The 27,566-nt window shown below is 42.4% G+C and overlaps 1 protein-coding gene across 5 annotated transcripts in view; it reads right to left on the bottom strand.

Annotated features, from left to right (window-relative positions):
* Window positions 1-14,827: 14,827 nt before the first annotated feature.
* GOLIM4 (golgi integral membrane protein 4) overlaps window positions 14,828-27,566 on the bottom strand; it is a 169,329-nt gene continuing 156,590 nt past the window's right edge. For all 5 annotated transcript variants that reach the window (XM_077488024.1, XM_077488027.1, XM_077488026.1 and 2 more), the window contains one exon: window positions 14,828-26,427. In XM_077488024.1, coding sequence (XP_077344150.1) covers window positions 26,290-26,427 — 138 coding nt within the window. In that variant the 3' untranslated portion in view covers window positions 14,828-26,289. The remainder of the gene's footprint in view (window positions 26,428-27,566) is intronic.

The raw sequence follows: 27,566 nt of genomic DNA, 5'->3' as shown, positions 1-27,566 counted from the left end.
GTCCCCCCTTAATCTCTTCTTCTCAAGAGAAAATAAATGCAGTTCCTCTAATCTCTCCTCATAGCTGAGCTCCTCCTCTTATCAGTTTGGTTGCCCTTCTATGCACTCTCCAGTTCCCCAATATCCTTTTTGAGAACTGGTGCCCAAAACTGAACTGCATATTCCAAATGAGGTCTTACTAATGGTATATACAGGGGCAAAATGATATCTCTCTTTCTCTGCAGTCCATGCCTCCCTTAATACAAGAAGGGACTTTGCTCACTTTGGAAACCACAGCTTGGCATTGCATGCTATTATTAAGCTTATGATCTACCAGAGCCCCCAAATCTTTCTCCATTATGGATTCCCCCAGTTGTAGTGCCCCTAGAATGAATGATGCATGCATATCCTTAGCCCCCACTGCATAACTTTACATTTATCAGTAATAAACCTCATTTGTCACATAGTTGCCCAATCAAACCGTGCATTGAGGTCATTTTTTTTTGGATGTCTCCAACTTATAACAACTTACAAACCAGTGTTGCCAACCGCCTGTATATTTACGGGCAGCCCATAAATTAAAGCCCATTTTGGGGGTGCCCGTAAATGTCCATTAAAGGCAACGGTGCCCATAAAAAAGATGGACGCAAGCCGACCATTCGACGTTCCGAAGCCAGCCGGGCTCAGGAAAGTTCATACACGCTCGGCCAGGCGGTGCATACGCTGTAACGTAATGATGCTGCCTGGCGCCATTTTTAAATTGCCTCAGGATTGGGCAGGACAGGGCAGGCTGGGCTCGGTTGGATTATACACGGGCTACGGCATGGATTGTGAGCTCTGCCTCCTGGAGTCCTGGTAATGACACTTTGTTTATTTAGCACAGGGCATGCCTGCTGCAGAGGGTGGGGGTGATGACAAGATGGATAGCACTTGTACCTTCCTATGGGGAGCCATAATATTATGACCAGTGCCAGTTGTCACACACACAGCCACAGCCAAGGAGGAGGAGAGGACAGGCAAGTCAGTCCTCCTGTGTCATGGCCGCAGTCTTTGTCCACCCCCTGTAATATGCCCGCAGCCTCCGTCCACCTCCTGTACTATGCCCGCAGCCTCTGTCCACCTCTTGTAGTATGCCCGCAGCCTCTGTCCACCTCTTGTAGTATGCCCGTAGCCTCTATTCACCTCTTGTAGTATGCACGCAGCCCCTGTCCACCTCCTGTAGTATGCACGCAGCCTCTGTCCACCTCCTGTAGTATGCCCGCAGCCTCTGTCCACCTCCTGTAGTATGTCCGCAGCCTCTGTCCACCTCCTGTAGTATGTCCACAGCCTCTGACTATCTCTTGTCTTTTATCATATCTGCAGTGAGTCTCTGAGGGGATCCTAGAAAGGAGTCAATAGTGGGTGCGCTGCCGGGATGGGGGGTTACTTGAAGAGACAGACATGTGTGGACTGTGGAGAGGAGACTATAGAATAAAACCAGAGCTGCCAAGCTGGAGCCATCTGACTGAGCCCTGCACGGTGCACCTGAGAGGAGGTCAGTGACAGCGCTGCCAGGCCAGTCTGAGGGGGCTCACTGATGTAAGGGGGGAGTGAATACAATAATGTAAGGGGACACTGATATAAAGGTTCCCCCTATATTAGTAATCTCCCCCTTACCTTAGTGCATTCACTCTGTGGAAGGTGGTCTCTGGTCACCATCCTGCAGACTCTGATGTAAGGGAGAACTCTATGCTGGCTGGGTTATAGTATCCTGACCTTCATGTAAATTGAGAAATATGTTTTTTTACTTTTGTTTAACTTAACACATGACTAATAGCACTAGCAATGTGTTTATAGTTCAAATATTGATATTTGCACTGTTTAGCACTAAAAACAGTCATTTTAGATACTTTTTTTGCAGTGCCAGTAAAGAATGTAGGTCAGTAAATTTCGTGAGTTTTTTTTGCTAGTAAAAAAACGGTGCCGTTTGTAAATTTTGGCATGATGCACATTATGCCATTGTCTTGCAAGATTTATTTTTTTAAAGTGTAGTTTACTACCGTGTTAAAAGGGTTAGTTCTCCCATTAAGAATAAATGAAAAGGTGCGCTAACACTATCAGGGCAGCCATCAGAAATTCTTGGGCCCCTTACACAGCTTTAGGCCTGGCCCCCCCCCCCCCCCCAAGCCCGACAAACAACATTCCCCAGGGCTTGCCCACAGGCCATCCCGCCGAATCCACACCGGTCACCTCAACTGTGCGCATTCAGCTCCCTCCTCAATCCTGTATGTATGTCAGCTCCCCCAAATCATGTATATATGCCAGCCCCCCTCACACCTGTATATATGTCAGCCTCACACCCCCCCACTTGTATATATGTCAGCCCCCCTCACACCTGTATATATATCAGCCCCCCCACACACCTGTATATGTCAGCCCCTCTCACACCTGAATATATTATTGTTATTATTATTATTATTATTAATAATAATGATTTATATAGCGCCAGCAGTTTATGCAGCACTTTACAATGTAGATGGGGGATAGCACAATTACAGTACAGTTCAATACAGAAGGGACAGGAGGGCTCTGCTTGTAGAGCTTACATTCTAAAGGGAGGGTGTGGTGGTACAAAGGGTAATAGATGCGGGAATGATTTGATGGGGTTGTTAGGTGGGTGTGGGATAGGCTTCCCTGAATAAGTGAGTTTTCAGGGATTTCCTAAAGATGGACAATTGAGGGGCTGATTGGATATACCAGGGAAGGGAATTCCCGTGGATGGGAGAGGCTCTGGAGAAGTCCTGAAGACGAGCATGTATGTCAGCCCCCCTCCCCCTACCTGTATATATATATGACAGCCCCACAAATACACAAATCTGTAAACACATAAGTCTCTGGCCCCTACCTGTACACAAACAGCCTCCTCCCTTTCCTTCACAGCCCCTACTTGTAAAGGAAATGGTCCTACCCAGTCCAAGCTTGTTTTCACAAAGCTGACACAGTAGAGGCAGCTCACACGAAGGGTGCACATGCACATAGTAGCCAGAGATGGCACTAAAGTGCAAATGATAAACAGTATTTATAGTGTCTGCCTGGAGACGGATGGGCACTGATAGGCAGCATGGATGGGCACTGATAGATGGCACTGAGGTACACTAATTGATGGTATGGATGCCAATCAATGCCAAACAATAATGCCTGCCAATCAGTGATGCCCATTGTGGGCACTGATTGGCATCCATTGTAGGCACTGATTGACATCCCTGGTGGTCTAGGGTGGCATACCTGGTGGTGACATCCCTGGTGGTCCGGTATGGGCATCCTGGGGGGGGGCTGCACTGATAATCAGCACAGACCCCCTCTGTCAGAGGAGCAGCCGATAGTCTCTCCTCTACTCGCGTCTGACAGACACGAGTGAGGAAAAGCTGATCAACGGCTCTTCCTGTTTACACTGTGATCAGCCGTGATTGGACGGAGACTCTTTACCTAGATCGGTGTTGTAGTGTGTCAGACTGACACACCGCAACAATGATCGCAGTGATGCACACCCCCGGGGGCACGCATCGGGCTTGATATCCTGACGACGTCCGGTCAGGATATTGAAACCACTTTGTCGCCGCCATTTTGCTATATGGCAGGTGGCAAGTGGTTAAATCTAATAGCCCTGGGTGCTGAGGACTAAAGAATTGTTTGAATCGTTTGAAGCCGGCCACCTTCTCCACCACTCTTCCTCTGACAGAACGAAGCCTCAGAAACACATTATCCAGGAAATGGTAACCTCCCTGTGGGACACTAGTTGTGCTAGCCACCTGACCAGCTTGAACTGCACTCAAGGGACTCACCATGTCACCAAGTCTTACTGCATTGCTGGATGTACGACCAGTATGTACTAGGCTGCTGGTGCTTGCTAGTTCACCAGAAGGATGAGCGTCACTAGTACTGGCTCTCTGCTCCATACGAGAGCCCTGCAGTTCTTGCACCTCAACAACAGAAGAAAAACAGGGTTGGGTACACCTGACCTTGACAGGGACCACTACTCCGTCATCAGTGCTATCTGTCAGGGTGCTGCTGCTGTCTACTGGTTCGTATTCTGAGCCTGAATCTGACAGATGAGTGATTTCCTCTTCACTCTCATCTGTCAGGCTCAGAAACGTGTAGGCCTCTTCACTAGTGTACCTTTGATTGGACATTTTGGCCTTTAAATTTACTGTTATACTAGTGAGACCAAAAGGAAAAAAGCGCACCTGACTGTCAGCGACTGATTCAAACACTACCAAAAAAAACTGTTAGTGTTCGCAGGGATTAGGCCTGACTCTGCGAATGCTGCAGCTATGTGTTTTGTTAGTGACAGTGATCAATTGATATTGCACTTGGGTGGGCTGGGTCGGAGAGGCTAAATGCAGGTGCTAGCAGATATCTGGGCTGATCCTGCTAATGCTGCATTTTTGGGAACCCTAAACTACAGGGGACACTAGTATAGATCGGATCAGAACAGATATTGATCCATTTAGACACTATACTTACTAAGGGAGGTGTATGATGCATGCGTGGGTGTTAGCGTTACTGGAACTAATCTCACACTGCCTGGGGTGACCAAGACCCTGACTGACGCTAAAACCGATAAAACTGATATCACCCGCCGGGTGATCAGGGGCTAAAAGGAATCCAGATTCTGATAAGCCCCCCCCACCCGCAGATCCTGACAACCACAGCCCAGGGTTGTCGGGAAAAGGCCCTTGTCCCCATCAACATGGGGACAAGGTGCTTTGGGGTGGGGGGGCACAGCCAAAGCACCTACCCTCCTATGTTGAGGGCATGTGGCCTGGTATGGTTCAGGAGGGGGGGCACTCGTTTGTTCCCCCCCATCCTGACCTTCAGGCTGCATACTCAGATAAGGGTCTGGTATGGATTTTGGGGTGGACCCTACGCCAATTAATTTTTTTTAGTTTTGGCACCGTTTTTTTTTTCATAGATTTTTCATCTATATTATATTACAGCCGTGAGCAAGTTTAAATGAATTTTTTTCCTTTAGAAATGTCATTATTGCTGCAGCACTGTTCAACAAATTGCACAGATGTGCCATTTTACAGACAGACTAAGGGGACCCCCAGGCACAATTTTTAAAGGAATATTTCAATTTTATTATTTCACTTTAACTGCTTCCGGACCAGCCACGCAGTTATACTACAGAAGGTTGGCTCCCCTGCACGAGCCGTTGTAGCTGTACGTTGGCTCTTTAAGATGCTTTAGCAGGTGTGCGCGCCCCCAGCGTGTCCCCGGAGCTGATGCACATGCCTGGTGGGCGTGATGACCGCCGGGCACCTGCGATCGCTTGTGACAGAGCAATAACTGGGATTTGTGTGTGTAAGCACACAAATCCCGGTTCTCTCAGGGTAGAGGAGATAGATCGTGTGTTCCTACTAAGTATGAGCACCGATTGGTCTCCTCCCGTAGTCAGTCCCATCCCCCCCACAGTTAGAACACACCTAGGAAACACAGTTAACCCAATTATTGCCCCCCTAGTGTTAACCCCTTTGACATTTATACAGTAATCATTGGCTATTTTCAGTTCTGATCGCTGTATAAATGTCAATGGTCTGAAAAAAGGGTCAAAAGTGTCTGATCTGTCCGCCGCAATGTCGCAGTCATGATAAAAAAAAATATTTAAATTAGGGATATTTATTATAGCAAAAAGTACAAAATATTGTGTTTTTTTCAAAATTGTCACTCTTTTTTTATTTATAGCGCAAAAAATAAAAAAAGCAGAGGTGATCAAATACCACCAAAAGAAAGCTCTATTTGTACGGAAAATGGGACATTAATTTTGTTTGGGTACAACATCACACGACCGCGCATTTGTCAGTTAAAGTGACACGGTGCCGTATCTCAAAAATTGGTCTGGTCTGGAAGGGGGCAAATCCTTCAAGGGCTGATGTAGTTAAGCATTATTAAAATTAAAAAAATATTATAAAATGCACTCCTGTGACCCATAGGAGAATCCCAGCCAAATGAGTCTAGGCTAGACTTCTTTAAAATGACTGCAGTTTGAATTAGTGGAGGGAGATTTCTGCAGTATATTTGGCAAGTACAGAATCACAGGATATATAATAATAAATAATATGCAAAGTGGTTGGAGAGAAGCTTCAGAATGGCAAAAATGTTTTTATTACAAATTATAAGAGCAGACTGCAGTTCTTTAAGTTTAGCAAACAGTAATCCTCTGCTATATTCATCGCTCCAGCATGTCTCCTTCATAGCTGCTGGATAATGATCTCAATGATTGTTTTTCAGCCCTATGAAAGTTAAAGCGGAATTTTCAATCAACATAAATTATTTCTGATCTACAGTATCTCACAAAAGTAAGTACACTCTTCACTTTGTAGTTTATTCTATCTTTTCATGTGACAACACTGAAGAAATACACTTAGCTACAATGTAAAGTAGTGAGTGTACAGCTTGTATAACATAATATAATAAACTAAGCACACCCTCATGACTACATGCCAAAGCTAAGGGTAGCTGGATTCCAGGAAGTAAATGCTACATGAATCATTTACCCTTACTCAAGATGGCAGTGGCCAGAAATGCTAGGGATGTTTTTAAAAGCGATTTCTCTGCAAAACAAAGCATGGAGACATGGATGGATGGATGAGTTTGCTTTCAATAATACAAATGAACTAAACAGTATTATTGGTTTGTGGTGCTCATATGCAGTATAGTTATGCTTTAAAGAGGAAGTAAACCCTGATGAGTTTACTTCCTCTTTTTTTCCCTGCAAAGGCAAAGCATAATGGACTACTATGCATCGCATAGTAGCCCATTATGTGTCACTTACCTGACACAGGAGCCAGCGAAGTCGCGCTGTCCCCTGTAGTCCGCCGCATCCATCTTGCTGGTGGCGTCTCGCAGCTCCGCCGCTGTCATTCGGCGAAGCCGCGATGACGTCACTCCCGCGCATGCGCACGGGAGTCGACAAATGCGGCAGCTCCATTCTTGGAACTGCCGCGTTCAGTGCGCCTGCGCGCCGCTGTCTACGGCGCATGCGCCGTAGACAGCGGTGCCCGTTTTCGGGCAAATATCTCCTAAACCATATAGGTTTAGGAGATATTGCTTGGACCTACAGGTAAGCCTTAATCTAGGCTTACCTGTAGGTCAAAGTGGTTTGTAAGGGTTTACAACCACTTTAAGCACCTCAATTCAGTGCACTTACACCCCCTTCCTGACCAGACCAATTTTCAGCTTTCAGCGCTCTCACAGTTTGAAAGACAATTACTCAGTCATGCAACACTGTACCCATATGAAACTTGCGTCCTTTTTTCCACACAAATAGAGCTTTCTTTTAGTGGTATTTAATCACTAGTGGGTTTTTTATTTTTTGTGCTATAAATAAAAAAAAACGTAAATTTTGTTTCTGTCATAAAATTTTGCTAATTAGTAATTTTTCTTCATACATTTTGGGCAAAATTTATACTGCTACATATCTTTGGTAAAAATAACCCACATTAGTATATATTATTTGGTCTTTGTGAAAGTTATAGAGGCTACAAACTATGGTGCCAATCACTGAAAATTGATCACATCTGATCAGGCCTTCATTACATCAGATGTATCTCATTTCTTGAGACACTAAGGGCCGGTTCACACTGCGGGCGATGCGAGGCGACACCGACTTGCCTCGCCGCGACCTGCCGCGACCTCAGCGGCGACTTGCAAATGACTTCTGTAAGTCGCCCCGAGGTCGCCCAAAAGTAGTACAGGAACCTTTTTTCTGAGTCGGAGCGACTCGAGTCGCTCCTCTCAGAACGGTTCCATTGTACAGAACGGGGGCGACTTGTCAGATCGCGGCGAGGCAAGTCGTGTCGCCTCGCATCGCCCGCAGTGTGAACCGGCCCTAACAAGTCAGGAAAGTACAAATACCCCCCAAATGACCCCTTTTTAGAAAGTAGACATTCCAAGGTATTAAGTAAGTAGCATGGTGAGTTTTTTTCAAATTGTAATTTTTTCCCACAATTCTTTGCAAAATTAAGATTTTTTTATTTTTTATTTTTACAAAATTGTCATATTATCAGGTTATTTCTCACACACAGCATATGTATACAACAAATTACACCCGGAAATACATTCTGCTACTCTTCCTGAGTATGGCGATACCACATGTGTGAGACTTTTACACAGCATGGCCACATACAGAGCACCAACATTGAAATGACACATCTCATTTCACAGCCACCTATTAGGCCGCGTACACACGCGCGGACTGTTCGCCCAACTTTGTCCGTCCAACAGTTTCGGCAAACAGTCCGCTCAAACTTAGCATGGACGGACATGGCCACACACGACGGACGAACAGTTTGCTGAAACCGTGCGCGATGACGTGAACGGCACGTACGACGGGACGAAAAATACGACGTCCTATACACTGCATTATAGCTTTCGGCGTGAAAATCCTTTCTGAGCATGCGCGCAACTTTGTTTGACGAACAAGCCTACACACGAGCGGACTGTTCGCTGAAACAAGGTTTCAGCGGACAGTTTTACGGAATTTCCGAAAAACCTTGTCCGTCAAACTGTCCGCTGAAACTGTCCGCTGAAAGCCCACACACGAGCGGACTGTCCGCCCAAACACTGTTCAGCGGACAAAGTTGGGCGAACAGTCCGCCCGTGTGTACGCGGCCTTACAATTTTGAAGGCCGTGGAATACCAGGACAATGGAATTGCCCATAAAATTACCCTATTTTGGAAAGCAAACACCCCAACGTATAATCTGGGAGGTATAATGAGTCTTTTGAATGGTTCATATTTTTCCAGAAGTTTTTGGAAAATGTGGAAAAAAATGAAAACGCATTTTTTTTTTTACACAAAGTTGTCAATTTATAAGATATTTCTAACATGTAGCATGTATATAGCAAAAATTACACCCCAAAACACATTCTGCTACTCCTCCTGAGTATAGTGATACCACATGTGTAGGACTTTTACACAGCCTGGTCACATAGAGAGGCCGAACATTGAAGTAGTACCTTCAGGCGTTCTAGGAGCATAAATGACACATCTCATTTCATTCCTACCTATCACACCTTTGAAGGTCCTGGAGCACCAGGACAATGGAATTTGCTTTCAAAAATGACCCCATTTTGGAAAGCAAACACCCCAATGTATATTCTATGAGGCATGGGCTGCAAATAGGTACTCGGGTACTCTGATGGGCTGGTGACAGGTACTCGAGTACTCTGATGGCCTGGTGACAGGTACTCAGGTACTCTGATGGCCTGGTGACAGCTACTCTGGTACTCTGATGGCCTGGTGACAGCTACTCTGGTACTCCGATGGCCTGGTGACAGCTACTCAGGTACTCTGATGGCCTGGAGACAGGTTCTCTGATGGGCTGGTGACAGGTACTGGGGTACTCCGATGGCCTGGTGACAGGTACTTGGGTACTCTGATGGCCTGGTGACAGGTTCTCTGTTGGCCTGGGGATTGGTATTTGGGTACTCTGAAGGGCGGTGATAGGTACTCATATAGACTGTGACAGGTACTCGGGTACTCTGATGGACTGTGACAGGTACTTGGGTACTCGGATGGACTGTGATAGGTACTCGGTACTATGATGGGCTGTGACAGTTACTCGGGTACTCTGATGGGCTGTGACAGGTACTCTGAAGGGTGGTGATAGGTACTCAGGTACTCATATAGACTGTGACAGGTACTCGGGTACTCTGATGGACTGTGACAGGTACTCGGGTACTCTGATGGCCTGGTGACAGGTACTCGGATGGACTGTGATAGGTACTCGGTACTATGATGGGCTGTGACAGTTACTCGGGTACTCTGATGGGCTGTGACAGGTACTCGGATGGACTGTGACAGGTACTCGGTACTCTGATGGCCTGGTGACAGGTACTCGGTACTCTGATGGCCTGGTGACAGGCTCTCTGATGGCCTTGTGACTGGTATTTGGGTACTCTGAAGGGCGGTGATAGGTACTCAGGTATTCATATAGACTGTGACAGGTACTCGGGTACTCTGATGGCCTGGTGACAGGTACTGGGGTACTCTGATGGCCTGGTGACAGGTTCTCTGATGGCCTGGTGACTGGTATTTGGGAACTCTGAAGGGCGGTGATAGGTACTCAGGTATTCATATAGACTGTGACAGGTACTCGGGTACTCTGATGGCCTGGTGACAGGTACTTGGGTACTCTGATGGGCTGGTGACAGGTACTCGGTACTCTGATGGGCTGTGACAGGTACTCGGGTACTCTGATGGGCTGTGACAGGTACTCGGATGGACTGTGACAGGTACTCTGTACCCTAAAGGCCTGGTGACAGGTTCTCTGATTCCCTGGTGACTGGTATTTGGGTACTCTGAAGGGCGGTGATAGGTACTTATATAGACTGTGACAGGTACTCGGGTACTCTGATGAACTGTGACAGGTACTCGGGTACTCTGATGGCCTGGTGACAGGTACTCGGGTACTCTGATGGGCTGTGACAGGTACTCGGATGGACTGTGACAGGTACTCGGGTACTCTGATGGGCTGTGACAGGTACTCGAGTACTCTGATGGGCTGTGACAGGTACTCGGGTACTCGGATGGCCTGGTGACAGGTACTCGGGTACTCTGATGGCCTGGTGACAGGTTCTCTGATGGCCTGGTGACTGGTATTTGGGAACTCTGAAGGGCGGTGATAGGTACTCAGGTATTCATATAGACTGTGACAGGTACTCGGGTACTCTGATGGCCTGGTGACAGGTACTTGGGTACTCTGATGGGCTGGTGACAGGTACTCGGGTACTCTGATGGGCTGTGACAGGTACTCGGTACTCTGATGTGCTGTGACAGGTACTCGGGTACTCTGATGGGCTGTGACAGGTACTCGGATGGACTGTGACAGGTACTCTGTACCCTGATGGCCTGGTGACAGGTTCTCTGATGCCCTGGTGACTGGTATTTGGGTACTCTGAAGGGCGGTGATAGGTACTCATATAGACTGTGACAGGTACTCGGGTACTCTGATGAACTGTGACAGGTACTCGGGTACTCTGATGGCCTGGTGACAGGTACTCGGGTACTCTGATGGGCTGTGACAGGTACTCGGATGGACTGTGACAGGTACTCGGGTACTCTGATGGGCTGTGACAGGTACTCGAGTACTCTGATGGGCTGTGACAGGTACTCGGGTACTCGGATGGCCTGGTGACAGGTACTCGGGTACTCTGATGGCCTGGTGACAGGTTCTCTGATGGCCTGGTGACTGGTATTTGGGAACTCTGAAGGGCGGTGATAGGTACTCAGGTATTAATATAGACTGTGACAGGTACTCGGGTACTCTGATGGCCTGGTGACAGGTACTTGGGTACTCTGATGGGCTGGTGACAGGTACTCGGGTACTCTGATGGGCTGTGACAGGTACTCGGTACTCTGATGTGCTGTGACAGGTACTCGGGTACTCTGATGGGCTGTGACAGGTACTCGGATGGACTGTGACAGGTACTCTGTACCCTGATGGCCTGGTGACAGGTTCTCTGATGCCCTGGTGACTGGTATTTGGGTACTCTGAAGGGCGGTGATAGGTACTCCTATAGACTGTGACAGGTACTCGGGTACTCTGATGGCCTGGTGACAGGTACTCGGGTACTCTGATGGGCTGTGACAGGTACTCGGATGGACTGTGACAGGTACTCGGGTACTCTGATGGGCTGTGACAGGTACTCGAGTACTCTGATGGGCTGTGACAGGTACTCTGATGGCCTGGTGACAGGTACTTGGGTACTCTGATGGCCTGGTGACAGGTACTTGGGTACTCTGATGGCCTGGTGACAGGTTCTCTGATGGCCTGGTGACTGGTATTTGGGTACTCTGAAGGGTGGTGATAGGTACTCAAGTATTCATATAGACTGTGACAGGTACTCGGGTACTCTGATGGCCTGGTGACAGGTACTCGGGTACTCTTATGGCCTGGTGACAGGTACTCGGGTACTCTGATGGCCTGGTGACAGGTACTCGGGTACTCTGATGGCCTGGTGACAGGTACTCGGGTACTCTGATGGCCTGGTGACAGGTACTCGGGTACTCTTATGGGCTGTGACAGGTACTCGGATGGACTGTGACAGGTACTCGGTACTCTGATGTGCTGTGACAGGTACTCGGTACTCTGATGGGCTGTGACAGTTACTCGGGTACTCTGATGGGCTGTGACAGGTACTCAGATGGCCTGGTGACAGGTACTCGGGTACTCTGATGGGCTGGTGACAGGTACTGGGGTACTCTGATGGCCTGGTGACAGGTACTCGGGTACTCTGATGGCCTGGTGACAGGTACTCGGGTACTCTGATGGCCTGGTGACAGGTACTCGGGTACTCTGATGGCCTGGTGACAGGTACTCGGGTACTCTGATGGCCTGGTGACTGGCATTTGGGTACTCTGAAGGGCGGTGATAGGTACTCAGGTACTCATATAGACTGTGACAGGTACTCGGGTACTCTGATAGCCTGGTAACAGGTACTCGGGTACTCTGATGGCCTGGTGACAGGTACTCGGATGGACTGTGACAGGTACTCGGTACTCTGATGGGCTGTGACAGGTACTCAGGTACTCTGATTGCACTGTGACAGGTACTTGGTTACTCTGATGGACTGTGAGTGACAGGTACTATGATGGGTGCTGACAGGTGGAAGTTGAAGTTTACTTCCTCTTTAACAGTAGTGGATGCAAAGAGAAAAGTTACACTGCTTGCCTGTCCTCTTCTGCCTTCTCTGCCATTGACAGAACGTTCTGTGAAAGGGCAGAGGAGATCCTGTCATTCAACTGCTAATCCCCTGTCCACAGAACATGAAGCATTGTGAGAGTGTAGTAATACATGTTCTGTTAATGGTGGAGAGGGCAGAAGGGGGAATGGAGAGAAACTTTTCGTTGCTGTCAACTTTCACAGCCACAGAAGACAGGGCTCAGGATAGTATCTGGTGGCTAATAGGGAGTCACTGCAGGGATGATTTTTTGCAGAGGCAGCAGGTAATAGGATACACACCATTACACATAACAAATATGCTTGGTGTTTTATCCCCTCCACTCAAAAAAAATATACTAAACTTCAGCTTTAACAGTACATAGATGGAGAAAGTGAATTATAACGCTGGGGGCTGTATGACATTACGATTACACTATGCCCTATAGTTGTCAGCCATGCCCTGTGTATATACCACTACTACTGGGATTATAACCTAGTTTCAATGTGTCACAGTAATGTAGCAGAGGAAAGTGTAGGAGGGAGGCAGGGGTTATACAAGTTTATTTACATATCTCAGGAGACATCACCCTAAGGCTGGCCATACATTCATTAAAAATAACTATTCCCCCATGCACACATTAAGGCTGGGTTCACATATATGCAGGTTTCCCGCATCCAATTCGTATGACAGGTGAGTGTGCCTGGGTCTCAAAGCAGCCGGTTTACACAGGTCCAGGGCGGCCGAGGTCCGGATTGCAGAAGGGTCCTGTGTGTCTTTGGGTCTGGTTCAGGTGCAAATTATGGCAAAAATTTGGACCAGAATCACACCTGAACAGGGACACACTGGACCCTATGCTGTGAAGTGCGATCGCACATATGTGAACCGGCCTCAATGTGGGTGGGGGAATCCTCTTGCTGTGTTATAGTGTTCTGACAAGGGGGAGAATTCTCCGACGTTGGAATAGAATGATCAGTGCTACCTGTGGTACACTGATTGTTCAGGAACAACCCAACGGACTGGCTGTACACAAGTCACTGAATGAATGAAGCATAAGTAGTGAGATGCAAGCAGCGCAGCTCCTCAAGTACAGATAATGACCTCGCCAAATCTCACAAGACAAACAGTTGCATGGAGCAGTGCCTATAAAATGTTAAAGAACATAAGTGCCTAGGCACGCTTAATAAAAAAATGAAAGGGCTATTCAACCTATTATTTCCACTGATATTTAATAAGACACGGACACAAGACCAAGAGAAGTGATATAAATGGAAAGGTAAGATAGTATTGCCTTATAGAAACCAGTCTGCCTTCCCTGGAATGAGGGGGCAGCTTATGATAGGAATTTATATCTGGCTTTTTGATATCAGGCAGTACAGATTGCCTAAACCAGTTAATCTCCATCATCTTGATAAATAAGGCCTAGGTTAAAGAATCCTTTTAAAAACCTCAGTTCTCCACTGTCACCATCAGTTTTTTTTCCAAAGAAATCTATTAGGGCTGTTTCACACCACAATTTCTGTGTTCCAGCTGCATAATTGCATATGCGTTTATGTGCCCTTTTGATTCATTTTCAATGCCTTCCTTCGAGTGTGCATTTTTTAAACTTATTTTAACATTTGAAAAATTGCAGGATGATGTGTGTTCCGGTGTGCTTACATGCGTTTTGCTGCATTCCACTTTTATTGGCTGCACTGGTGTGCACTAGGGCCACTGCGATACATTGTGCATGCATTTTTGATGCAGATTAAAAACCCACTGGACTGCATGTGGCGTGAACTAGATCTCACAGCCATTTTAAACTGAGGCTGTGTAAACAACTGCATTAGCCATTAACCTATAGCACGTAATCAGATTTTGTTTTGTTTTTTATCAAATTACAGCTGTCAGAAGTGACAGGTAATTACTGATTGGTTACTATGAGCTTCTGCTCCTTGTCATTTAATGTGTTAGCCCAGTAGTGCCAGAATCATAACATTATTGACCTAATATACATTTTGCAGTTGTTCTAGTCCAATGGTCTCCAAACTGTGACCCTTTGCTAGCTTTTGTCTGCCCCTTGGGGCACTACTTCTCCCACAACATATTCAGATGTAAAGCTAAAGTAAATAAACATGGAAAACAATAACCAACAGGCACACTAGTTCCATAGTATCGCAGCAGATATTTATTGTTGAAATTAATTCATTGCTCCACAACAGCAATTTATTTTATGTTGGACCACAAAAATATTTTACCGCCAAAATGTCAATAAAAATACAAACACATCAAAATTATTTCTATATTCTGAAATACGTATATATACATAATATACATTAGAAGACACACTTGTTCACTGTATTGGCAATGTGTATTTTGATTTATGTACCAGCAGTGCCTGTCCTATGTTTAATGATATAACTTCAATTTTATTTTTAAAAAGTGAATAAGGAACTTGAATACATTCATAAAACAGTAAAAGATGCATAGCTAGCATGCTCAGCAATGCTAAACAGAACTTTGGGGCACAGCAGTACTATTCACAACATAAGTCAATATGTCAAACTCAGATTCCCAGGTTTCCTACACTGCTTTCCTATTCAAAGTGTTTCCACATAAAACCTGTATTTCAGTTTTGGCCAGGGTTTGGTGGATTGAATCAACAACGACTTTCTTTTTTCTGTTGGGAACACTGGTGGTGAAATTCCCTGTTCCACCCATGTGCTGTGGCTATCTTTTTTATGGAACTTTGGTCTCCCTGTTAGTTTCACCAATTACATTGTGATGTAAAGAACACAGTGTAAACATTTCAAGCCCAGAGCTAGGAACTTTGACTGGAGTTCCTGAGAGATAACAGAAACCAGTGGAAGAATCAGATCACCATTGTCAAAAGGGAATTTATTTCTAATTAATTGTATTTTAAACTACAGTTAAAATAAAATATATAAAGTTAGATAAAACAAAGTTTTAAAGAGCATCAATACTGAAAAGGCCACTTATTGACCACTAATATAGTGGCCTAAGAAATCTTCTTGGGTTTTTATAATTCCAGCTGCAATTACACACATTGTAATGAAAGGCCTGACATGTGGCACTACTGAGACTGTGATCTGGTCAAGGAATGGAAGGTATCTCCCAAATCATAGTACTAATGAGCCAGCGCACCCAAGGGGATACCTGCTCCCAATGAAATTACTATGCTATTCTCTGAAAAGGATCTGTGCAGCACTACTGTCAGTGCTGTGTCACAGAGGTGCTTCAATAAAATGCTCCATACACTCAGTCCTGTATAGGGGGGTGAAAAATTAAATTGTTCTATTATCCTTAAAGCGGAACTAAACTCATGGATTTAACAGTTTCAAAATGCAATTACATTCCCGACACGTGCCGGGAATGTAACAGCCACATTGGTTTTTCTATCAACCAAACCGTCAAATGATCAAATAGCTGGTGTCATAACTGATCACATAAGCAGCATCATGGCAGCTGAAGATCAAACAGAGGCCAAGATGGCAGCTTCCTTGGCCGAAAAGGATAGGAGAGTTTAGTCCTGCTTTAACTCATAATTTACCACTCAATACCCTCTAACAGAAACATTTGGATTTAATTATCCACCATCCACCTTTCCAAGTCCATACAAAATCTATTGACTGGTAGGCATAGTGGAATTAGTAAGAAAACATGCTTAGTAAGGGTCTTGTGTGTTGGTGTACTACAAAAGTTGCCCTATAACATAATATTTTCAGCATATCTCCATGTATGCTAAAAATAGAAAGGTCAGAGGATCCCAACAGAGTATGTAATTAGAAGTATGACACAATTTTCTAACACAAAATACATCACAAAACATTTATTTACAAAAATAGAGATACAGATTTATTTTAAGAAAGGCAAAATAAAGACTACATAATATAAAACTGATACAGCAACATATATGAAAAATAGTTGAAGTCCCTATTTCAATACTGTGAACCTATTTTTCCTCAAAACTTGGTTGCTTTACAGTATAATGCATCAGACTCACTACTTTGCATAGAAGTATATAAGCACAGGACCCATGGTGAAAAACTGAGTTGGGCAATTATGACTGGTGACACACAGCCAGATGGTGCTCAGTTTGAACTTTTAAATCATATCAGCAAAATGTGCAAATAGTTATGTATTGGTAGTGTAATGTATGTGACATGCAAATTAAACAGATTGTTTAAGGAGGTCTTTATACAATACAGCTGTTTATCATAAATATGTTAGACGATTGCATAATAGTTCCTGTGCCAGCTTAACCTATCAGGTGCTAATTATTGTTTTTACCATGGTTCAGGGAGAGAGAGCAGTAGACTTCACTCTACTATGCTTCCGTATTTATATATCAGACTATTCCCCACAACTTATACAACTTGTTATATTGTATCTATCAACAAATTGTATCCTATGGAGGTACAGCTGGGGGTTTCTAAGGTATGATTGGTAAAGGTGTAGTGGTGAGAATAGGATTTCTACCAAATATAAATATAAGATTGTGGGACATAGTTTTAACCTAATCTCCCATGTTATATAAAATAACATTGATTTTACAATATATGTACCCATTTAAATGTAATGTGCAATTAATGCCAGGACACATGTACATTACCCTTATACACTGATGAAGAATTCACTACAGCACTAGTGGAGCTTGCCTTATTTAGCTTTAATATCCTCAATTCCCAAAGGAAATATATAAATGTCCTGGTGTAAGCAAATGTTAAATGTTCCTGAGATGCTAATTTCCAATGATCATTAGCAGTCAGCATACTAGATCTTTTCCAGGAACACACTGATTTGTGAAAGGCAAAAAAACAAAGCCCACAATGTAACATACAGCAATCTTTTTAAATTGTTCAGAATGCTTTAAAACACATGAAAAAAGGTACAACGTGATTGATTGCTGTAAATTACACACCATTATTCTTTGCATGGCCTTACTAAGTAATCTGGACTGCACTGCATTTACCTGTGTTTTGCATTTATTTTTAATATCAGTTTTAATCTTTCTGCTTTTTTTTGTTTGGACAAACAAAGTCAAACAAAGTAGAGGTTGGTAGGAGTGGGGACTTGCTGTCATGCACTAAAGCGGACACAACATGTATGATACATGCATTTTTTATGCACTGCCCTGATATCCTTGGGGCCAAAAGCACATGTTCATGCACCTGTAGTGTTCTTTTCAAACCATGGCAGCGTAGTGCACAGCAGTAAATGGGCTCCACCGAAAAGAAAACAGGACCACTGAGACAAAAAAAAACTGCAGGTAACATGGTGGCTGGTTCATAGGTGGCCACAATATTTTTCCTATAGATGTACTACACTGTGGGAGGTGCAAGATTGAGTCTGATTCTATATCCCATCAATGCTAAACACCTGAGAAAATGTACCAAAGAGATAATGAATGTTCACGAAACCTAGTAAGGCCGCGTACACACGGGCGGATTGTCTGCCCAACTAAGTTCGGCAGACAATCCGACAGACAGTCCGTTCAAAATTTGCATGAACGGACTTGACCACATACGATGAGCAGACAGTCCGCTGAAAGCGTGCGTGATGACGTGTACAGCACGTACGACGGGACTAGAAAAACGACATCCTATACACTGCAATGCAACCTTCGGCCGTGTAAACCCTTTCTGAGCATGCGCCATACTTAGTCCGTCCAACTTGCCTACACACGAGCGGACTGTCCGCTGAAACCAAGTTTGGACGGACAAAACCAAGTTTGAACGGACTGTCTTACGGAAATTCCGTAAGACTTTGTTCGTCAGACTGTCCACTGAAAAAGACCGCTGAAGCCCACACACGAGCGGATTGTCCGCTGAAACACTGTTCAGCGGACTAAGTTGGACAGACAATCCGCCAGTGTGTACGCGGCCTCAGGTGATGCAGCGTTTAGTTCAATCAACCAGTCAAAAATGCTGTTTTTTTATGTCTCTCAAACTTGTTTGGGTATTTAAGCTGCACGCTGTCCCCTTATTTACTGCCATTGGTTTTGCAAAGCGAACATTCACTTAAGTAAATGAACAACCTCTTCTCTTTTTAAAAATAATCTCCAGCATTGAATACAAACTACCATTTAGGGGCACATATATGTGCTAAGCAGCATTCCTAGGTGTACTTCAATCAATACGATAAACAATGTTCATCTGCGCAATAATCTTGAAGGACTTACAACGCAAGAAATAAAGAAAGATTTACTTACAATGGGGAGAACAGATTTCAGTTGGCAGGCTACATATTCGCCAGCTGACTAAAGCAGATACAACATCATTAAGTCATCAATTTAAAAAATTAGGACTTTCACCATATTATGAGGTACAGTAGGCAGAGAAACAAGTGCAGTGGTATATAAAACCATGCAATACACTTGTGCAGCCTGTGCCTCCTCACATTATCTATTTTAGATTCACCACATACTCTCTAACACAAGATTACACAGTCTTACTGAGATGGTTCCATGCATAATAATACTCAAGAGCTGAGGTAAACATAATTATTTCCAAATTACCATTAACCTTTTAGGAAGATGGCATACAGTATGTAAATACATTTGCATAATCAGAATTACACTTGATTAAGAAGCATTGGCGTCAAGACTGTAAACAAACTACCATCCCACGGCCTCTGGTATACATACAATGGTATTGAACCAGACCACCCCTCGAACGCAATGCAACACAGAGGAACACTACCTAAACTGAAGGAAGTGAAAGACCTCCTTATATAATGCCAGAAATCATATATCCAAAAACAAAACAAAGCCAAAATCAACTATGCAAGTCCACAATAATTATGAAATAAAAGTCCTTCAATTATCAATGTGCGTGTCCATTATCCCTTTCTTCTTTTGTACCATAAATACTGTACTCTTTCTGCAATGTTTTTGTGAGTCACTCCAACTATTATGGTGTAAAACTCATCACCAACATTCCAGTACTCTCACCTTGTGGTTTGACCCAATAAGATTCAGGTCTCATCTGCTTTCCCTTTAAACAGGGTATGAGATGCCAGAAGTGTTGTTCCCCTCTGCTGTGTATGGATGTCATTCAATCCATCTGTATTCATAGTAATCCTTCTGGTTGTATATAGGAAGCTCAAAAAAAAAATATATATAGTGGTCTATAGAAAGATGATTCACACACCAATATTTGCTCTTAAAAAATCTTCATCTTTATTCAGGAACCACAGTCCACACCACAGATAAGATTAGTTATGACTTAGGCCTCATAGGCTGAAACACGTCAACTGATCTTATCTGTGGTTGTGGACTATGGTTTCTGAATAAAGATGAAGATTTTTTTTAAGAGCAACTATTGGTGTGTGGATCATCTTTCTATATGTGCACTCAGTGAAATAGCTGTGGATCGGGCACCCAGGAGCTCTTTCATCTTTATGCTGTATGGGTATAAGTATTGTTGCTTCTGTTTTAAAAATATAGTGCTCTCCATATAGTTAAGATTTTTTTTTTGTTTTTATATATGATTTGTGACACTATACAAGTTCATTATTTATTGTATCTAATACTTTGCTACTTAATCTATTGACTACCTAAATTGAGCTTTCAAGAATTCCAGACAAATCTATAAACTATGTTAGGAAACAATATACAACCCCAATTCCAAAAAAGTTGGGATGCTGTGTAAAATCTACATAAAAACAGAATGCACTGATTTGGAAATCTCATAAATCCATATTTTATTTACAATAAAAATGAGAAAACATATCAAATGTTTAAATGGAGAAAATGTACCATTTTAAGAGAAAAAAAAAAGGTCAAATTGATGACAGCAACAAATCTCAAAAAAGTTGGGACAGAGCAACAAAAAGCTGGCAAAGTGGTACTAATAAGGAAGAGTTGGAAGAACAATGAATTAATCTAATTAATCGCAATTAATTGGATTAATTGCCAACAGGTCAGTAACATAATTGGGTATAAAAATGGCGTCTTAGAGAGTTAAGAGTGTATCAAAAGTAAAGACCGGTAGAGGTTCACCAATTTGTGAAAAGCTGCATCTAAAGATTGTCAAACAATTTAAGAATAATGGTTCTAAATGTAAAATTACAAAGTCTTGAAATACATCATCATTTACAGTACATAATATCATCAAAGGATGCAGAGAAGCTGGAGAAATCTGTGTGCGCAAGGGACAAAGCCGAAAAGCAATATTTGATGCCGTGATCTTCTCTGGGCCAGAGCTCATTTAACCTCCCTGGCGGTATTCCAGAGACTGGCTCAGGGTGAAAATTTAGTACCATTAGCGGTAACCCCGAGCCAGACTCGGGACCGCATCGCTGGATCCAGGAAGAGCTTACTTACCTTGTCCTCTGGATCCAGCGATGTCCCCCCGGCTGTACGAGCGAGCCGTCCTCTGCTCGATCTATCACATCGCCGAGCTCCAGTCCCTGCGAGCGTTGCGACGCACGGGGACGGAGAACGGCGCCAAATTAAAAAAGTAAAACACACACATTACATACAGTATAATGTAATCTTACAGATTACATTGCTGTATGTAATTATTTCACATGCCCTTTGTCCCTAATGTTCTGCCCAGTGTCCTGCATGCAGTTTTATATTATAAAAACTGTTCTGACTGGAAACTGGAGATTGTCCATAGCAACCAAAACTGTCCCTTTACATCAAAAATGGTTTTAGACCAGCTAGAAAACAGCGATAATAAATTAGAATCACTCGCAGAATTGAGCGATAGCAATTTGTGGGGACAGCTGTCATCAAATACTGGAAAGTAATGACAGTGACAATTCTGCAACTGAGCAAATTTCTGTGTTTTTGATTTGATTACATTATTGAATATTTTTTATTATTGTTATATTATTATTTGGTTCAACTATTTATAGTTATTTATTATAATATAATTTATGATTTCATTTTTCAAACTTTATCATACCCGGGATGTCTGCTAGACTCTGGTTTGGACAGATTTATTCCTAAGAATTACAGGCCTACAACATAAAATGCCAAATTTTCATGCAAAATAATTGTACTGCTTTCAGCACCTAAAATCTGAAATAATCATACCGCAAGGGAGGTTAAAATGGTCTGTTGAAAAGTGGAAAGTGGTCAGGAGAATAGAAATGTTACATTCTTTTTGTGAACTGCCACGAATTGAGGTTGTATATTCATTGAAAATCTGCCAATTTAACTTTAGTAACCATCAATCAGAAGACATCAGAAATATGGATGAAAATTGACTCTGACAGCGTCATCTTTTGGAAACTATGGTAGTATCGGTTATCTGGGTAGTATACAAAGTTCAGGAAGATAGGTGGAAAGCCCATGAAGCAATACATTTGACATACAATATGTCCCACTCTTCATATTACAACTGCTGTATAACATGAAGGACACAGAACCATTTCCCCAGTGATACAAAAACCTCATCTCTTGTGGAGCTATGTGTCTGAACAAACATAAACCAAACTACAAAATATACAAAATCATAATTTGCCTTTCACAAGTTGAAATCATATGGTGTTAAACGACACCATATGATTTCAACTTGTGAAAGGCAAATTATGATTTTGTATATTTTATAGTTCCTTTCTTATGTGGATCAGTGGAATATTATAGGATGTAGGACTTCACACACCCTATAAGGTTAGTCTTTTATTGAAGATGAAGGTGCTCCAAAAGTCCACTTGATACTTTGGATACCATGAATACATTTATTCGTGGCTATATAATGCTAACACAATTTGTAATAGAGGTTTTGGTAGTACCCTACTTCAACAATTTCTCACCTTCAACTCCAAGCATTCACTTAAAAGGACTCTTCTCTGTCCAAGCTGCAGGGCAAAAGGAAATGGGCTATCAAACTCCCCCCTCCTCCTCAGCAGCATGCACCCAACTTTCTTTGCCAACTGAGGAAAGAAAGAAATGTGTGAGCCCTAAACCAATGTGTTGGAGCTTATATGGGGCTATGGACTCCTTCCCTTTCCATGTGCAGCCATGAGACACACAGCACTGTCACATGGGAGATCAGAAATGAGTCACATGCTCACCCATACTTGGGTGTGTCAGGTATTTCTCCTGGTAGCTGAGTTCCTGAATTTATAGAACAGGGGCAAGGAAAGGTGAGCATGTAAGGGAGGATGGGCAAAGGAAAGGGTTACTTTAAATTAATACGGAACGATATTTATATATGGTTACTATTTTACTGGTCAAAAAATCTTCACTTTTCGTCAATAAGTCTTGCGATTTAAAACAACAATTACACAGCCAGACAGGTGACACTCATTTATTGGTTTTAAATTTTGGCTTTTTAGGTCACCTCTCTGTTTCCAGAAAAAAGCCAGAGTCATCATCATGACTTACAGAGGTGTTTGTAATCAAAAATAATGGCTGTCCATATTTATAAATCCTAAGGTGGGTAAAACAGTAAAGATATTAGCTCTTTGCTTGGAGTTTAAGTTTTAGCAGTTTTATTATCAGATTGCACTGAATAAATATCTGAACTGATCAAATTTGCTAGAATTATAAACAGGCAAAAGTCTGATATTAGAAAAGACATATCAGTGGGGCAGATTTACTAAGACTGGTGCACACAGAATCTGTTGCTCTTGTGTACAGTAACCAATCAGCTTCCAGGTTTTATTGTCAAGGCTTAATTGAACAAGCTGAATTTAGAAGCTGACTGGTTACTGTATGCACCAGATTCTCTGTGCACCAGTTTTAGTAAATCTTCCCCAATATTACAATATACATAGCAATAAATTCCTTTTTTGTAGAATACGATTGCATACTCTGAAGGCGGTTCAGTTCTCTCTTCCTGGCATGATGTAATAAAGAAGCAATGGTGTTGATTTACTAAAACTGGAGAGTACAAAATCTACAAAATCTAGTGCAGCTCCGCATAGAAACCAATCAACTTCCAGTTTTTTTTTTTTTTGTGAAAGCTCAATTGAACAAGCTAAAGTTAGAAGCAGATTGGCTACCATGCACAGCTACACCAGATTTTGCCATCTCCAGGTTTACGAAATCAACCCCAATGCCTAAAGATGGGACTAGTGTCAAAAGCTTTCAAACTGAAACAAAGCTTAGACAATTGAATTTACCTCTACTGTTGCATGTTTACTACCATTAGTGAACATGGTACAACATTCTTCTGATATGAAACATTCTGCCTAGAACATTGTTTTTCTGTACTTCAGTGAATTCATTCATTGTGAAAATTGTGGTTCTTCTCTGATATTTATGATATCAAACAAAACCTTTGAGCATGGCCATGAAATCTCCACTGTAAACATAACAGGCATTAATTAAAAGTCGTAGCACCACTGATGTCATGATAAGTCAAACAATAGGTTTATGTTTATTACTTAGATTTACTATAACAGAGAGTAATCACTTAAGGCACTGTTTTAGAAATGTGTCCTAAGCGATCAGCCATTTGTATAGAAGGTGCAGGATCTGCAATATTTATTCTCTGAATGAAGAGAGTGAGGGAATGTATAACTGATTTCTGCAATGCTTCTATCGGTTTGATTTAATTGCAGTCCAAAAGTTGGACACGTCAAAGATGTTGTATGCTCTGTGAATGGGGCCTAGTTTCAAGAAAGATGCAAGAGAAAGACAAGATATTGTTAAACACTATTTTCTACCTCAGATCGGTGGAACTGCTTTTCTGAATGTGAAGGGAGTACATGCAGTCATATTTTGGTGGTAGTAACAACATTTAAAGGAGACCTATAGCCACAACATTTACTTTCATTTTTGAAAAACATCATTGTGTAATAGGAATACGAACAACAGTTATTTTGTGTAATCCTCAATAAGCTTACTTGAAAATACTTTACATTTCAAAAGACTACATTTCCCATGGTACCTTGCTGTCTGTTAACAGTGATCCCTGATTCCTCTTGTAACCTCTCAGACGGCAGGTTCAATGAAATGTGTGACACAGCAGTACATGTACAGACTTTAAATAAACAGTCCTATTTGACACTGAACTAAGAAGACTTGGTCACTTTTTCCCATTTAGGGCAAAACTAATGTGTCTCTGGAAAAGCAGTCTGAAGCCCCTCCTCCCCCTTTAGTAGCAATCGTGTGATTTCCCCTTCCTCCTCCGCAGTATGCATTAGAATTAGCTGTGTGGGCAAAGCAGATGAGCGATTATGTCACTCCCCTGGTTATGTGGCAGTGCTTGGCGTATTGATTAGGTGTTGGACCTGAACACTAACAGGGAAGGCAATCATATGCTACTCTTCACCCTAAAGTGACATATATTGTGTCAGTATTGGGAAGGCTGCAGAGTAGAAAGAACCATTACTTACTGCATATTACTCCTCTACTTTAAACCTAAAATATCAATTCCCCATCTGCCTTTCTTCCAGTAATAATGAACAGAGACAGGCTGATAATAACACAGATTGCCAAAGTCAACTCCTGCCCTAAGCGTTTGCTGAGACAGTGAAAAAAAAAAACAACAGTCACAGCCCACCATGTTCATCCTACCTATATACCTAGGAGTGGGGGTGGCATGAATGTGAGTGAATCTTTGAGCAACTCGAATATATCACTTCTGTGCTTCATTGTTCCCATGTTCCCATATACTTAAGATGAGGAGGGAGAGACATGAGGCAAAAAGAAGTGTCAATGACTCCCTGTGCACCTCGAAAAAGCTGCCTTTTGTGGTTCATTCTACCCATAGAAGAAAGCATGGAGCAGCAAGAAGTATCAGTGACACTGTGCACCATCCTAACCACATCGCATAGACAGAAATATTTAAAACTTGACACATCAAATGTTAAAGGGTATAAAAAAAAAACAGATAAGAGACCCGAAGGCAATAAAAACATTCTGTGCAAAAGAAAGAAACCCTCATAAAATGGTCATACATGGTGAGGGTTTCCAGAGAAGGTAAATTAATATAAGATAAATTTTACCTTGAGGAGAGGAGAAAGTATACTTAGAATACAATAACATTGCCTGAACCTTGCAGAGAGTGATCTGCTTTTCAGCATAAAATGCTATTTTCACTGGAGAAAGAGCACTTACAAGGGCCCTAAGGATATGCGATGACACATTACATTACTATTCTGCATTAGGTTTACATAATATTTAACAAAGTTATTCCTGCTGACGACCTTCACACCCCTTAAGGATTATTTCATATTATCATTGCATAATACAGGAAACAAGGAACTTATTCCAAAATGACCTTGAATGTTGGATATATTACAAACAATAAATATACAAGGTGAATGCCTGAACTTCCTCTTATAAGAGACATAAGGCACAATAATTGAAACTACTGCCCTAATAAAGGGTTCTTGTAACTATCAAAAGGATGGCAATACTTGGTACTACCATATACTGCATTGTAACTCATAGGAGACATTAATCCCCTACAGATTTTCACTTTTTAATTATAAAAGAAAAGTTGACTAATGACTGGCTTTGGCAGCCTTGTCATTCAAAAGTATTAGATAAAGCCTAATGTTAATAAAAAGCATTATGTAATAAAATACAGTTTTTATAAAAGTGTCCCATATGCACAAAAGTACAAAAGGAACACGATAGAAAAAGGCCAGCTTGGAATTTGTTAAGGAACATATATGAGAGTGGGGGTAAACAACATCACATTTCAGCTCGCTGTTTCTTTGCCCCAGCACCTCCATCTTCCTCCTCCTCTTCTTCATAGTTGTCTTCATTATTGTCTTTTGGCTCTTGCATAGATTCATGTTGTCTTTCTGCTCCAATCCGCTTACCCATAACCTACCAAAAGAAAAACATTTTGGTTATCACAAATGTATATTCTCTTAATTTTTTAGATTAAAATGTAAAACCCCAATTCCAAAGAAGTTGGGACGCTGTGTAAAATCATCATAAAAGCAGAATGCATCGATCTGCAAATCTCATAAACCCAAATTGTATTCACAATAGAAAATAGAAAACATATCAAAGGTTTAAACTGAGAAAATGTACAATTTTAAGAAAAAAAATAAGGTAATTTTGAAACTGATAGCAGCAACACCTCTTAAAAAAGTTTGGGACAGGGAAACAAAAAGTGAGTAAAGTGAGTGATACCAACAAGAAATTGCTGGAAGAACATTTTGCAACTAATTAGGATAATTGACAACAGGTCAGTAACATGACTGGGTATAAAAAGAGCATCTTAGAAAGTCAGAGTATTCTCGTAGTAAAGATGAACAGAAGTTCACCAATCTGAAAAGCTCCATCTAAAAATTGTTGAACAATTTCAGAATAATATTCCTCAATGTAAAACTGCAAAGACTTTAAATATATAATCTACGGTACATAATACATATTAAAAGTGTCATCAAAAGATTCTAAGAATCTGGAGTAATCTCTATGCGCAAGGGACCAGGCTGAAATGCAAAATTGGACATACATGATCTTTAGGCCCTCAGATGGCACTGTATTAAAAACAAGCATGATTGTGTGGTGGTCATCACTGCATGAGCTCACGAATACATTCAAAAATCACGGTTTGTGAACACAGTTTGCCACACCATCCAAAAATACAACATAAAACTCATCATGCAAAGAAGCAGCCATATCAAAGCATGATCCATTTAAAATGGTCTATTGCTGACTGGAAAACTGTTCTGTGATCAAACCCAAATTTGACATTCTTTTTGGCAACCATTGGCACCTAAAGAGGAGAGGGACCTCTCTGCATGTTACCAGCGCTCAGTTCAAACATCTCCGTCTCTGATGGCATGGGGGTGCATTAGTAAGGATGGAATGAGCAGCTTGCACATCTGGAAAGGCACCATCAATGCCAAAAGATATATCCAGCTTTTAGAGCAGCATATGCTCCCATCCAGACAATATATTTTTCAGTGAAGGCCTTGCATATTTCAGCAGGACAATGTGAAACAGCATACTGC

The sequence above is a fragment of the Lithobates pipiens genome, unplaced genomic scaffold, assembly GCF_037356315.1.
Source record: "Lithobates pipiens isolate NorthernLeopardFrog02 unplaced genomic scaffold, aLitPip1_a1.2 Scaffold_18, whole genome shotgun sequence".
In the NCBI taxonomy this organism is placed as follows: Eukaryota; Metazoa; Chordata; class Amphibia; order Anura; family Ranidae; genus Lithobates; species Lithobates pipiens.
Note: the sequence above shows the minus strand (reverse complement) of the source record. Positions and strands in the feature narration are given on the sequence as shown.